The 14,839-nt window shown below is 39.4% G+C and overlaps 1 protein-coding gene across 2 annotated transcripts in view; it reads right to left on the bottom strand.

Annotated features, from left to right (window-relative positions):
* IARS1 (isoleucyl-tRNA synthetase 1) overlaps nucleotides 1-14,839 on the bottom strand; it is a 131,920-nt gene that overhangs the window by 91,033 nt on the left and 26,048 nt on the right. For both annotated transcript variants that reach the window (XM_084839856.1, XM_084839857.1), the window contains exons 9-14: nucleotides 14,378-14,465; nucleotides 12,386-12,446; nucleotides 11,551-11,646; nucleotides 10,086-10,208; nucleotides 9,051-9,142; nucleotides 4,034-4,132 (exon numbers count right to left, since the gene is read on the bottom strand). In XM_084839856.1, coding sequence (XP_084695982.1) covers nucleotides 4,034-4,132; nucleotides 9,051-9,142; nucleotides 10,086-10,208; nucleotides 11,551-11,646; nucleotides 12,386-12,446; nucleotides 14,378-14,465 — 559 coding nt within the window. The remainder of the gene's footprint in view (nucleotides 1-4,033; nucleotides 4,133-9,050; nucleotides 9,143-10,085; nucleotides 10,209-11,550; nucleotides 11,647-12,385; nucleotides 12,447-14,377; nucleotides 14,466-14,839) is intronic.

Here is a 14,839-nt window from a genome sequence, read left to right as displayed (position 1 = left end):
TGATGATACTGAGCTCTGATACTTGAACAAAACCAGGATATTCTATATGCCTAGACTCAAAAAACATTTGAAATCTAAAGATATCCCACTAATTAGATGAGATTTGTCAGCCTTACTAATAAAAGCAACTAAATTCCAAAATTGCCCTACATTAGAAAAACAAGAAACTTCTCTCTCTCTGAGACAGGTATACAAAAATCTGAGACATCTTCACTATGGACAAAATCTCTGCCCAGCTAAAAATGATGCCAAACCCAAGAGTTTTGGGGGAAGTTTCTGGAAAAATGGTTTCCTTTTCTGACACACATGGACTTTGTGAAACCCTTCAAATAAAAGGCCATTCCAGTTCAGCTCCACATTTCTATATAATACAATGACCCAAATGGACCAAGTACTGAACTTCTTGTTATGCAGTTACAATATAGCTTTGCTACCATATATAGATTTTAAGTAAGAAATTGGCATCACTGTAAATCCAGCTTTAGTTATATTATTGTTTAGCATTATTTTGTTTTCACAGTAGTATTGGGGGGAAACAGAATACAAGGTTTTGAAGTTTAAAAAACAGTGGGCAGTATCCAAATGGACCATTCTGCGGGTGAGCCCACCACCAATTCCATTCCACAAGTGGGAGCCACTGCTTGTGCAACAGGGCTTTAGTGCTTCCTTGAGGAAACCCCAAAACGAGCGGAAACACTAGTTTCTGGATTGGGACAGCTCAGCAGAGCTCCCTTATACGAGCTCTGCTGACCTGCCTCATTCTAGAAATAAGAGCTTCTGCTCATTTGCAATTCCCAGAGGAAGCACTAAATGCCTGTTGCAGAAGCAGTGGCCCCCGCTTGCAGAACAGAATCAGCAGTGGCCCCTACTTGCACAATGGCCCACTTGGATAATGTCCTGATTTTCAGCAATAGAACATCCGTATATTGTAGCATTCCCAGTTGATTTTGGACACTGGCAAAGTTAACCTCCCAAAGTTATTGGGAGAGTCAAAAATTATATTACCACTAATATTCACTAGTCATTATGAACATTACATGATGGTTATGTGTCTACATCTGGGGTGGGCAGAAGGTAAATCTCCAGACTTCAACTCCCAGAAGCCCCTAAGGTTCTTAGCATGATGTCTGCACCTAGACTCTCTGGGTTGGTTAAGAGTCAAACAACCCAGAGTTAACCAAACAACAAACCATGGGTTGATTCTGGATTGTTTAACCCCTAAAAAACCCACAGGTGGTGACATATAGCACTGTTCATGGGGGCAACAGTAGGATATGGTCCCAATGAATGCATATGGCAAACAGGCCCATTGTTAGTATTCCCAGATGCCGTATTTCATTTTTTTTGAAAGCGAAGATTCTAACACATCTGAAAGTGTGACAGCAAAAAATTATATTAAACAAGGAAATAAAAAACTGTAAAAATGCTTTTACAATCCCTCAAATTTCAGAGTCTATACCAAGACTCCAAGGGCAGCCTCAAATTTTTCACATTTGAGTATAATGCTTTCAGAATAGAATAAGTGCAAAAATGTTCAATGATTACATTTTGTTTATTCAACAAATTTAGGACAGAATTACATGTTACCCTAGCAAGCATGTGCCCTCTCTCCCCCAATTTCCCCCTGCAAATTCAGCCCTATGACATTTTTCCCCTCAGTTGGGCTAGTTCTGAAGCCCAGATGAGAGACTGAAAATGCCTGAAAGGACCATTTGTAGGGAAGAATTAGCAGGCAGAAGGATTAAACACTCCATGCCTATAGATTCTCTTGGAATTGTCATTGCATTGCCTTACTAGTAAGTCACAGGGTTGGTACCCGTATTTTCCTCATAATATGCAATTACACACAACAAAAGCCTCCATAGGCCTCTAGCTGACCTATTTCTAGCATAATTGTCAGCACTGTGCCACCCTGGCTGAAGTACTATTTCAAGCTAGAATGAAAAGGAATAAGCAGAATTCAAAAAGCCAAAATAAATGAAAAGTTAAGCTATAAATGTTTATCTGCAACTACCATTCCATAATAAAAAGTAACAGTTAGTAATCAAAGTAATCAAACAGATTACCACCTTTTCTGTAGAGACATCATTTGCTCTGACAGAATAATCGAATTGCCATTTGCATATTTTTAATGTATGTATTTCTGAGACAGTATATGCATGGCAATTAGCATAGAAGACAAATACTTCAATTCTACAATTATTTTTTTCCTTAAGACTTCACTTAATATGGACTCTTTCTAAAATGTGAAATGTTCATTTCTTTATCACAAGCCAGCAACTCACATAGGAAGCAATTATGAAAATTTACATAAAGAATATGCTTAAATTTAGTTTAATATGTGCACCAATTCTCTCACTACAAAGAACTATTCACGCTAACAGTATTATAGAAAAGTTTGCAGATTTTTCCCCTTCCCCAATTCCACAAAACACTAACAGAAGCAATTTGCCCTTGAAATACTGCTGCATTTATCAACATCCCAAATCTTAAAGCGAGAGAGCTTTGACACTCTGAGATGTTTACCACTTTATGTAAGTGGTGGATAGCGAGGATATCTGTTAAAAGGCTCTATTGTATACATTTCTTTCTGTCACCCTTGATAAATGGCACATGCTTTTGTTTCCATTGTATCATGAATTGTAGAAGAGATGGAAAAGATTATTCCAGCATGCAAGGGTTGCCAGAGATTGTCTTACTGGGCTTCTCCAAGTCAAGAAGTCAGCTGTACAGACTTCAAATATAAGACAAAGACCAAGCTCACCCAACGGTACGCACACACACTTGGCTGACAGGCAAATAGAATGGAGAGTAGCCCCACACCATGCATAAGGTGCCAGTGCAAAACGCCTTGGAGAAACCGATCTCCAGCTTTCAACACAAGAGTTGGAATTTTGACTCACCATCCACTCAAGACCAAAATTAGAAAGTGGTGCAACACTACTGGCAAATATCTATACCTCTTTAGGGCTATCTACAACACACTAACCCTGTTGAGGCATTTGCCTGAACACAGGCTGGCTAAAAGTCTGTAGGGGGCAGACTATGCATGCAAGGCCTGCCCCCCAACATCTCTGGCCATGTGAACTCCTCTACAACCCTTTAAAGGATTTTCTTACCCTTAAAAGTATGTTTAGCTAAACGTGCTCAGAAGCCTCAGTGCAACTGCAAACCCTAAGTGCCAAATGCACCTGTTCAGACTTTCACACTAAATGCACAAAGGTCTATAGAGGAGCCCATGTGCCCAGGGATACTGGAGACGGGGCTTCTGTGCATGCCCCTGCCCGCTATGCATTCTTCAAGCCAGCCCGTGTTCAGACAAACACACTTTGAGAGCTAGTCCTCTAGAACAAAACGCTGGAGAAATGGAGGTTGTACAAGTAGAAGAACTATGAACATCAGCAGTTCCCTGCTACAAAAAGCAATTAATATTAAACCCAAAGTGGGAGGAATGTGATGCAACAGCAATTTCTGACATTAGTCCTGAAAGAAATTCAGAGGAAACTGTGCCTTCCATGTTTACTTAGACAATTATTCTTTTAGCTTTTCAGCACTATACAATGGTGGAAGATTTAAAAAGCAGGTATAACAAGTCTGTAGCCTTAGAAAACTAGAACATACTAATTTGTAGAATCTTTGTACAGAGTGTAGGTACAGTGGAAATCTATCAATTCTCCCACTAAAATGCCTATATTTAAGAAGAGTTGCTACCTTTCAAGGTACTCTGACAAAAACCAAATGATTTCCCCCTCACTCTTCTGAAAACCATCTGGATTTCTTAAGCAGAATAGCTCACCTTTCCAATCTTTAATATAAGACAACACCCCATATCAAATTTCAAGGCAAGCACAGGCTGTGAGTCTATTGAATCAACTGAGGAGCATAATTTCTACTGGGGCAAAAAGTACCCTTTGGATGTCAGAGTAAAGCTGCAGCTAAATATTTGTAGAGTGCGTTATTAAAGCAGGAGTGGGGAAATAGTTAAAAACTACTGACTTGCAGTTATGAAAGTAAGGAAAATAAAGTAAATTACCAATAGCATTGGGCATTATTTTCCAGCAGTTTCTCCACCATGTGCTCCACACGAACAAACCAGCTTGGCACAGCTTTGTATATTAGAGGAGTATCTGACCTGAAAGAAATTGTATAAAGAGAATCAGGCATGTTCTTTAGCTTTCCTGATGCAATGCTTGAAGAACCAACTTTGCAACTGCACTCCTCTAAAAATCAGTGACCATTGATTTAAAATGGAGCTGACTGTACCCCTTGCCTCCAGAGTCTAAAATGTATTGGTAACTCATACAGAACTGCAGCATATCAGATAATTTTTTACCCAAATCTATAAACCAGTTACTATTTATAATGCAAAAATACCCGACTTTTCATTAGTTTCATGAATATTCAATAATACATTCCAATGCTTTCAAGACAAAATATCAGCATCTAAGTTGTTTTTCCATTTCAGGTGTTAAAGCTAGTGGTAAATCATATAAAATTTCATATTAGTTGCCACTGTGCCAAAGCATGCCAAATATCCCCTGAAGCATCATCCATGTGTGTTACCTTATACCTTGCAGACAGTTCTATTTAGCTACGGCTTACCTAATCTAATTCTTACTACATAAACAAAAAGGAGTGTTCCTCACATCTCTATCTCATTTTTCCCATGTTGCCTGCTCCAGTTTCATTCACATCACCTTCCGTGGGACAGACAGAGTCCACATTACAGCATGAAAAGGGTGGACATGGAATGAAGAGACGCTCAGAAGCTGACTCTTTACAGGTTCCGATGAAAGCTTTGATATCCCTGTACCTTTAGTTGACTGACTGGTGCCACCCACACAATTTGGGACAGAAGCAGATAAATTTGCAGATGATGGAATGAGACATGTGGTGAAGGAATACGAACAAGGACTCACTTCAGGCTTAATGGCTCAGCCCAGAGACAACAGCAAACCATGGTTTGGCACTATACACAATGAGCCTGGAATGAGCCATCTATTTGCATGCTCCCTCCTGCCCTTGTAACTTGATTCAATTGGTTACTAATTAGCAACGTCCTCATTAGTGCAAACTGTAGTTTCCCATTCCATCTGAATAAGCAAATAAAGGTATGAACTTGCTCCCCAAGCCAGGGTTACACCATCACAGTTAGAAGCTGGCTTGCAATCCTGGTTTGATGGACAAGAGTCCTGTTCAGGTATTATTGTTCCTGCACATCCTCATTCACATGTATGGGGTGCGTCGGGGGGGGGGGGGGGAGATGATATCAGAGTATGTGAGGATTCCTATTTAATCCTTAAGTGGGAAGCCTTTTTTATTCAAACAGCACTTAACTAGAAAAACAAACTTACTAAATTATGCACCGAACAAGGAGAGTCATAGAAGACACCTTATATGAGCAGAATGTGTGCTTCTTAAAAATGTCTACTTGAATGTTTACTTTATCCCATAACAACCACTAAATTAAAAGATTTGGTAATACGTGAAGAAACTTGAGTATTCACCATCAACCTCTTATATTAAAGGCAAGATGGGCTGTGTCTGTTCAAGGACTCTCAAGTGCAATATATTAAGATGCAGTGTAAATTTACTAAGCTTTGCAGACTAAAGCTGCTGAAGAGCTATGATGCACATTTTCCATTAAGAAATAAAAACACATTTTATAGAATACAGTAAATAGACCAAATAAAAATAATTACAGTTTGCCTTTGAAATACGACCCAACATCTACAACAAAAGCAAATTATGAGAATGCTACGACATCCCAACATCTAATTCAGTGTAATCTAAAACTAATGATTTTCAAAGCGGCTAGCAATGTGAGAAAATTGGAAACCTAAAGAGAACAAGGTACTAAAGCCATGGGTTAAGAAATTCTAATGGTTTCATGATTTAACCCATGCCTGGTACAAGCATAACACTAGCATTTGCATGGAGCCAACCAGGTTAGCATGTTAACCAGGATTTGAAACCAGGATGTGAAGTAGATTTGCATAGTCTGATTAAGTGGGAGCCTGGTTAGTGTGTCCAAGTAGAGTTAAAAGTAAACTGTGGTTAAGGCTGACAATGAAAGAATTTGTGCTGGGTAGGAAAGAAGCAAGGATGAGAGAGCATGCATTCCAGAAGCTGGCTTCTAATGTACAAACCATAGTTTGCGGGGAGCCAGCAATACTTGTGCTGCAGGCCTCAGCATACTGGCCATCAGCTTCTCCCAAAACATGCTGATATTAACAAGATGTCACTAGGTACAGTTCAGCATACTGAAAAACGGAATTCATTCTGAACAACAGAGATAAGTGTAATACTGACTAGGTTCACACATCGTGCTGCAACGCGTGGGGACAAGTGAAGCAATGAGCATGCTGCTTCCCACACAATCGTCATTTCTGCCTTCAATTACCCCAGGAATGCCCCATGGTTTGTTGCTGGGTTAACTCTGGCCTGCTTAACCCATAAACAACCCAGAGTTTTGGAATTCAGACATCACAAAACCACCCAGGAACGTTCCTGGATTGTTAATTGACAGCAGAAACAATGAGCGCACAGGAGGCAGCGTGCTTGTTACTTCACTTGTCCCCGGCAATTCCTGAGTTAAACAACCCAGGAAATCCAGTGTGATATGCAAACTGAGTAACAATTCTGTCAAAGACATTTGGTGTCAACAATTATTTCACTTTCTACAAATCTAACACTTTAAAACTTTAAAGTAGTGCATGTGTTCACAGCCAGTCTTCGGCTTGGAAGAATGTCTCCCAGACCTAGGCAATTATAGAACTTCTGGGGAAAGGGGATTTAATAAGATTGATGGATTCTTTTCAAAGGTGTCAGAGATAGGGAAAGATTATACTTAAGTACAAATTCAAACTTATTTAAGAAGACACTTAACTATACAAGAAGAGTTTTCATACCTTTTTCAAAATGTCAATGGGTAAAATAAATTGATATGCAAGATCTAACTGGTTTGAACTATATAATATAGCTTACATTTTTGTATTGATTGCTCTATTGTTCTGCACAAGATAATTTATTTTTCTGAACTCCATGCTAACATTAGAAATACTAACAGTTAAAAAAAGTTATCAAGCATGAACAGCAAACCAATTTTGCTACATGTTGACTTGGCACCAAACATATAGATAAGAGAAGAAAAGCTATCACTTTATGTTTGTAAAGCACAGGAACCATAGGAAGTTGACTTATACCTGGTGAGACTATTTATCCGTTTTGCCCAGTATCATCTGCCCTGACTGGCAGTGGATCATAGAATCATAGAATAGTAGGGTTGGAAGGGGCCTATAAGACCATCAAATCCAACCCCCTGCTCAACACAGGAATCCAAGTCAGAGCATCCCTGACAAGTGGCTGTCCAGCTTCATCTTGAATGCTGCGAATGTGGGAGAACCCACCACCTCCCTAGGTAATTGGTTGCACTGTTGTATTGCTCTAACAGTCAGGAGGTTTTTCCTGATGTTCAGCCGGAATCTGGCTTCCTGTAACTTGAGCCCATTATTCCATGTCCTGCACTCTGGGATGATCGAGAAGAGCGAGTTTCTGGCCTTCCTCTCTGTGACAGTCTTTCAAGTACTTGAAGAACGCTATCATATCTCCCCTCTGTCTTCTCTTCTCAAGGCTAAACATGCCCAGTTCTTTCAGTCTCTCCGCATAGGGCTTCGTTTCCAGTCCCCTGATCTCAAGGTTCTCAGGCAGAGAACTTTCATATCACCTCCCACCTGGTGGTTTTAACTGGGAATGCTGGAAACTGATCCTGGAACCTTCTACAGGCAAAGCATGTGGTCTATCACTGAGCTACAGTCCCTTCCTCAAAGTGATGCTATGGCAATCCTTAATCCAAAATGGCCTATTAAATGTTCACAACAGTTAATTAGCTACTGCACTGACAAAATAAGAGTAATTTATGCTACATACTGAAAGTTACTAGGGAAAGAATAGTGGCTGGTCAATTTGAGCTGTACCTAACACAGAGTGCGTGAAGACTTTGCCTCCCTCCTGCCCACTGAGTGGGACCCTCAGAAAAGGCCCGGGATGAGAGGCACTGCCAGGTTTGAGGAGGCCACAGTAACCACCTGGGCAACAAACCTTGCTATCACCAGCCCCGCTACTCTGGCCACCCTCTTCTCACTCACTCCTTAGTGCTGTCCTACGGTTTTTCTTAACCTTTGGGCAGTGGTGGCTGTGGCTGTGCTTTTCTCTTTCTTTCCCTCCCTCGCATGGCCCAGATTTGGTTTTAACCTCTGGGAAGCAGCAGTAGTAGCAGTCTCCTTCTTTTGCTTCTTGCCTGGTAAAGAAGCTGCTTGCCATCAAGTACTGCTAAGCAGAGTGTGGCATCAACCAACTCCAGCTGCAGCCACATCCATTTTAATTTAAATGATATTCCCCCAGAGCAAAAGATGCAGGGAGCTCAGCCAATCAGATGCAAACTTTTGGGGTACTAAACCAATAAGAGCACTGGATCAGCAAGGTGAGTTGGCCTACCCCTTGCTGCTCTAGTGTCCTCAATTGCCACATAATCCCAAAGGTTGCATCTGATTGGCTGAGGTTGCTGCCATTCTTGGTCTGGGGAAAACAGTGTACTGCTGCAGCCTCAGCAGCCAACGCAGCACTTTGCTTCCTTGCACAGCTGCTGCCAGAGTGCTGCCACTTCACTGTTGTTGTTTGGGGGCTCCCTGCGCTGCCCCCAAGCTATGGTGCCCCACATCTCAATGCTGTGGTTTAGTGATAATGGCACCACAGTGAAGGAGGCAGCAATGGAATAGGTGAACCAGGGAAAAATTGGCAAGAGGCTGGTTCTGTTCCTGAAATTCACTCTGCTCAATTTGGCATAGAGTTCTTTGTTTGCTGACAGCTGTGAGAAATACTATTCACCCAGGTTGACAGAGGTGAATTTTACTTTCAGGTATGAATAGGGTTTTGAATGCAACTTGCTTTTAATTTTCTGCATGAGAATAAAGCAAGGTATCTTTTTCAAGAATAAGTTACCAATCAGGATGCTCTCTTTAAATGTGAATGTTATTAACTCTTCTCCATACCTCCAGCAAAAAGGATAGCTGTGCTTGAAAGAACCAGTGTGGATCAGTCTTCCTTGGTCTTTTAGGGCCTTCATAATGTTCTTATCAGCATCCTAAGCAAAGCAAAGCATATTTTTAAGACAGTGTTAAGCCAGCAGAATTCCTGTTGGTAGGTATCTTCAGATAAAGAACGCAACTTCTTAGCTTATAGCCAGCTATGGTGGAGCCTTACAATTCATGAAGCACCTTGAATTTACCATGGAGATGTTTTAGCAAGTACTCATTATTACTGAAAAACAAATACTATATAAATAAAACCTGCCAAAAAATGCCAGTTTAGACCTGTAATCTAGATCCCTGAAGTAACACAAGCTGACATTTATCTTGCCGCAACCCACTCCCTCAAGCAATGTCAAAGATACTTTCTAAAGCTACTCTCAGGTGGCACAGAGATCTGCAAGTTGCTCTCAGAAGGAGAGGCCTCAGAGCTTAGCCATTTGAACTGAAAACTACAGCTTGGATCTTTAGCGAATGCACTTCCACTCATAGAACTGGACTTTCTTACCTCCCCCTTTCTGCTGCACACCCTCCATCCCCTCAGAAAAGCGACACCTGTGGGTTCTCGCACACTGCCACAGCATGGGATATGGCACTGGGGGTTGCAGCAAGAAGCAGAAAAACCAATGAAAATTAGGACATAGCCTCTACCCTTGCTTGAGAAGGCATGTCTTCCTCTTGCCCGAGTGATCCAAGCCAATGCTTCGGAAAAAAAATATTTTTGCCACAGAATAAATGTATTTATGTATGGTCTTCTGGTTCATCATATGTGATTTCAAGATAGCAATCAGAATTGCATCCCTCTCCAATGGAAATAAAACTGTATCAAGATGCTATATATTTCCAGCTGAAATCCATGTTTTTTTCTGTGAAGTTTCCACAATTTTCACAAGGAATACTGAGGGCAAAAAATGGGTGTGTGACAAAGCATGCACATTTCTTCAATTTCTGAATACTATTTTCAAACAGAGTTTCTCTAGCTTCCTCAAGACAACCAACCTTCACATATTGTCCAGCAAAGTCTGCCACTTCTGCTGTGAAACAGCCTGAGGCATCAACAGGACAAACTGGTGCTGAATCTTTCTGAATAATATTGAAATCCATGCAGACTCTATAGTCATCCTACAAGAGAAAAACAATATGAAATCATTTAAATGCTGATCTTCTGATTTCCAAGGCAGCATGCCGGAGTTCAAAATTGTACTAAATCCTCAAGTGCTCTGGTTTTGAAGCTTCAGCACTAGTAAATTATTCCTTCATGCTCTGAAAGGTTTTACTTGTTTCTTCAAAACAAGTAAAACAAAAGTTCACTTTTTTATAAAAAATAATTCTCAAACATCTTCTTACAGAGACCTAGTTTATACACGCATATTCATCACCTCATGACTGCAATATTAACTGGTGACTCACATGATTTTTTTTTTATGGATTCCAATCCCTAACCATTATCACAGGAGACAAATGCTTTCCAACCAGTCTGCATTCAGTTGAGAATCAAATACTTAGCAATCAACAGATTTACATGATGCATGAACCAATCCTAAGACCTCCAAGATTTTGTCATCTAATTTGCTGCTTCCTATATTCTGGGTGGATTTGTGGTTAATGGTAAGTGGATCTATGGCTGGGGCCTCCTTCTGTTTTAGGGGCAGGGCAATAACCCAGTGGTAGAGCACATGCTTTATATGCAGAAGGATCGAGGTTCAAACTCCAGGATCTCCACAGAAGGTTGGAAAAAGCCCCGTCTGAGACCCACTGCTAGTCGCTGCAGACAATACTGAGCTAGATGGTCTGATTTGGCATACGGCAATGTCCTATGTACTGAAACATGGAACATCAAGTTATCCCAAATATTTTGCCATTTGTGGAAACAATCACAACCACAACCACCACCGACCCACACACTCCAAGTTCTCAGCTGGTCCAAAGTACCATAAGACAACTTGTGTTTTTGTGTCACTTGCTCAGTTCAGATGTAAACACAAAATGGTGATCCGGCATTATGTGAATGAGCCGGAACGAGCCTCTGGCTTGCATGCTCCCTCCTTCCTTCAAGTTTTAGCATTGTCTCATGGACTTGATAGTCTGATGGTTCTTCACAAAATAACCACTTTCTTCCTATGTCTTCATCAACTCATAAGAGCCTAATTAAGCAAGTAGCCCCACTGGCCGTTACCAAAGTAGTTTGACACATAAGTTTAAAGAGACTTAAGTAGTAAATTATCTTATTTTGGGAAAATATGTACTGGACAAAAGAATCCCAATATAAACACTGGTGTTGATTCAGTATTATAAGTATTAGAACTGAGTGGGAACATATAAGTATTCTTTGTCATAAGGATATTTGTGTAATGTGCTCCTGATGAATTATTACATCAAAAATAATTCTGAATCTCAATCAAAAGAATCAAGATGAGATCAAAAAATGTTCTACATAAAAGAATATGAACAGCTTTAAACTTACAGCACCAAAGTATGGAGCTTGATGTACAACCCCTGTACCTTCTTCTTCTTTCACATAGTTGTCAGTCACTACAGTAAAAGCACCATTTTCTTTGCACTGGAATAAAGGATATATGGTTTTTCAAAATGTACAAAACAGTGACATGGAAAATATTTAAAGCCAGAAACAGTGTTCAAGAATTGTAAGTGTTAAAACCATCATACAAAAAAAATTTGATTAAAACCACTGCTATCAACATGAGTCAGATGAACTGTGACATAGTCAGGGATTAGCAGTTAAAGGTAAGCTGGTGCTATAATACTGAAGAATGATTTGACAGTTCAGTCTCATTTACACATTCCAGAACTGAGAAAGCTACTGTCTAACTACAGTGGACTGTGGATCTCTGCATGCACACATGCCACCGCACACAGAACTGATGTGCAAATGATCAGTACCAATGTACCAATGAGATACACATATATTTGTAAGTTAGGTATCACCAGTTTTCCAGATATTCCACCTCAAACAATGCATGGGAGGATTCTTGAGAAATGTGATTAAGACTGGGGTGACAAAGACATACTCCATCAGAACATAATAATATCTTGGACAAAGTCCTAAAACTATTACAGTGAGAGCACTGTATTTTCCACAAAAGGAAGCAACACACACAAACGCAAATACATTTGTGGGTCAAAAATATCTGTTTACTTTTCCTTCATACACCCCTCTTATTCCCAAATTGCAAATACCTTTGTATTTCTGAATTTTATAATGTGCAGACTGTTCTAAATGAAGACTAATCAAAAATTATGGAGTTAGAACATCTCACAGAAGTATAAATATTGCTTACTTTGATAAAATAGTTGAAAAGTGGTTTATATTTCTTCCCTTTAAGTGTAATACCAGGAAACCTGAAAAACAATTTCTCAACTTAGCAGTAGTTAACAAGTTTATATATTTCCAATATTTATAAACTGTTTTTCTGCCAGAACACCCAAACAGCACACAACATAAAAGCCATAATAAAAACAAGCATTAAAATATACATAAAAATAAGACTGCATAAAACTCTATACTAATGCAGCAAACAGGATCATCACCAGTAAATCAACAGTCTACAAAAGCTCTTAGAAGTCTGTGAATGCACTAAATCTACATTGTTGCTTATTTACATTTTTACAGTTTAAAAGAGATCATAGCTAACATTTATCTGCTTGCACTTTTACGAATATTTCAATTAGAGCTAAAGAGATAAGTACTTCTAGTAAATAACTAGAGTAGATTATATTTAACACTAGTTTTGTAGAGATAAATGAAGTGAGGTAACAAGCAAACAATAGATGTGCAATGTAGAAGTTATGGTTTTTACTGAAACAAAGCAACATTTTAAAGCAGGGGACCCCAACCTTTGAGATACTGCTCTGGGCACCACCACAAAATGCCTAATCAGTGGATCTGATTAGTGTCTACCTTTAGCATCTATGGATCTTAGTCTGTCTCTTATTCAGCAAAAACTTTTGCTTAGTGTCTATTGGACACCACAACACTCTTTAATAAGGGATTGTCTAATTCAGCTACTTGCTACAGTGGAATACAGCTAATGTCTTTTAAACGCATGTTTTGGCAACGTCTAGTAGTTGCTCCTTTTTGCAGGGAGGTTATTATACAGAAAAATTTTGTACTGGAACAGTCTTTAATGTTCACTGATGTACGTGCTAGTTTAAATTATTTACCTGCTTCGTGGAAATTAACCAATGTCAGTGTAAATGGATTCTCTCTGCACCATTTTGACAGCTATTACAACACTGGAAGGATAAACACCTCCTACAATGCAATGGAGTGAGAACCTTACAACACGTTCAATATTTGAAAGGGTGGTATACAGACATCACCTTCAAATGGATACTTATTTGGATATTTGGCCCCCTTTGTTGCAGCCCATGTATAATTGCTAGAAAGTTGTATGCGTTTCATACAAATCTATGTATGTATTGTGGGGGGAGTATACATTTTAAAAAATATTTTCAGGTGCCCAAGGGCACTACATCAGGGACCCATTTGCGGTTCAGGCACCATGTTGAGGATTCCTGCTTTAAAGAATAAAACAGCAGAGCCATAGTAAAAATGTAACTTCTACATTATACACCTATTATTTGCTTGTTACTTGACTGTAACTTGCTGTAACTCAGTTTGTTACCTCTTTCCATAACATGAAATCAGCTTTGCTTTGTAGATGTTGAAGAAAATGGCAGCAAGAAAGGCAAGTGAATGGCAACACCATGCTATTAGGATGATATTCTTCAATGTTTGTGAAACAGTTGTGACTCTTAGCAACATTCTATCATCTCAGGTCATTTGCTCTGCAGTTTGTTATATATTTGATAGCCTTAACAAAGTTGGGGCAAACACAAAGCAGCCTAGTCCTGATTCTTTAAAACCAGTAGGAGCTTTGCCAGGGACTTCAATGGTTTTATGGAAGGCACCTTAGTGCCTAGCGATAGGAACAATGATGCCCATAAGACTATAAGGCAGATCCAAAATGCTATTATCCAAGACAGATTCAGAATTGCAAATCCCTACTTTGCTCCTCTGCTTCAAAAGCAATTTCAACACGTTCAACATTATCAGTAGCAGCTGCATAAAATCCAATTCAAATCCAATGCATTTTTTCAGCAGCAGATACCAAACCCCTTGAGAGATTGCACTACATACAAGAACTTTCATATGTTAAACCAGCAGATTACAAAAAACCAACAATTCTTCAGTTCTCATACCTTTTGTAGAGCATTTATTTATGAACGTATTGAATCTAGAATGCGAGAACTAATATATCTATACTTGCCTGTCAACTACTGCATATTCACTTTCAGATTTGTAGAGGGATGCCAGCCTAGCTTCCATCAAAATGAAAATTTTTCCTGTATTTTTATCTGGAAAAAATCCACATAAGTTAATATTTTGTTGCAATCTTACAGAAATAGATATGAACAAAAGATACTAGACTCAATTCTTTTAACTAAAATAGCTCCTGGTTTAACAGTATAGTGCAAATACAGAGCTGGGTTCTTTTACAATAAAGAAATCCATTCTAAAATCCATATTGGCACAGATGTTTTGGCTCTATACAGACATCGCACCAAACCTGGATAAAGGAAGCTGAACCGTGATTAAGTGTGAAGTCCAAATTGACAAAGTTGTTATTAGCACTAGGCCAGCAAACCAGAATCAGGAGCTATGGTTAGAAGCAAGTTTACAAACCAGTCACGACTTCTCACTTGACCAACCATAGTTATGGCTGTCACTA

This window comes from Heloderma suspectum, chromosome 2 (assembly GCF_057233095.1).
Source record: "Heloderma suspectum isolate Gila_16-S chromosome 2, 16-S_ref, whole genome shotgun sequence".
NCBI classification, from domain to species: domain Eukaryota; kingdom Metazoa; phylum Chordata; class Lepidosauria; order Squamata; family Helodermatidae; genus Heloderma; species Heloderma suspectum.
This window is presented reverse-complemented; position numbering and strand designations above follow the sequence as displayed.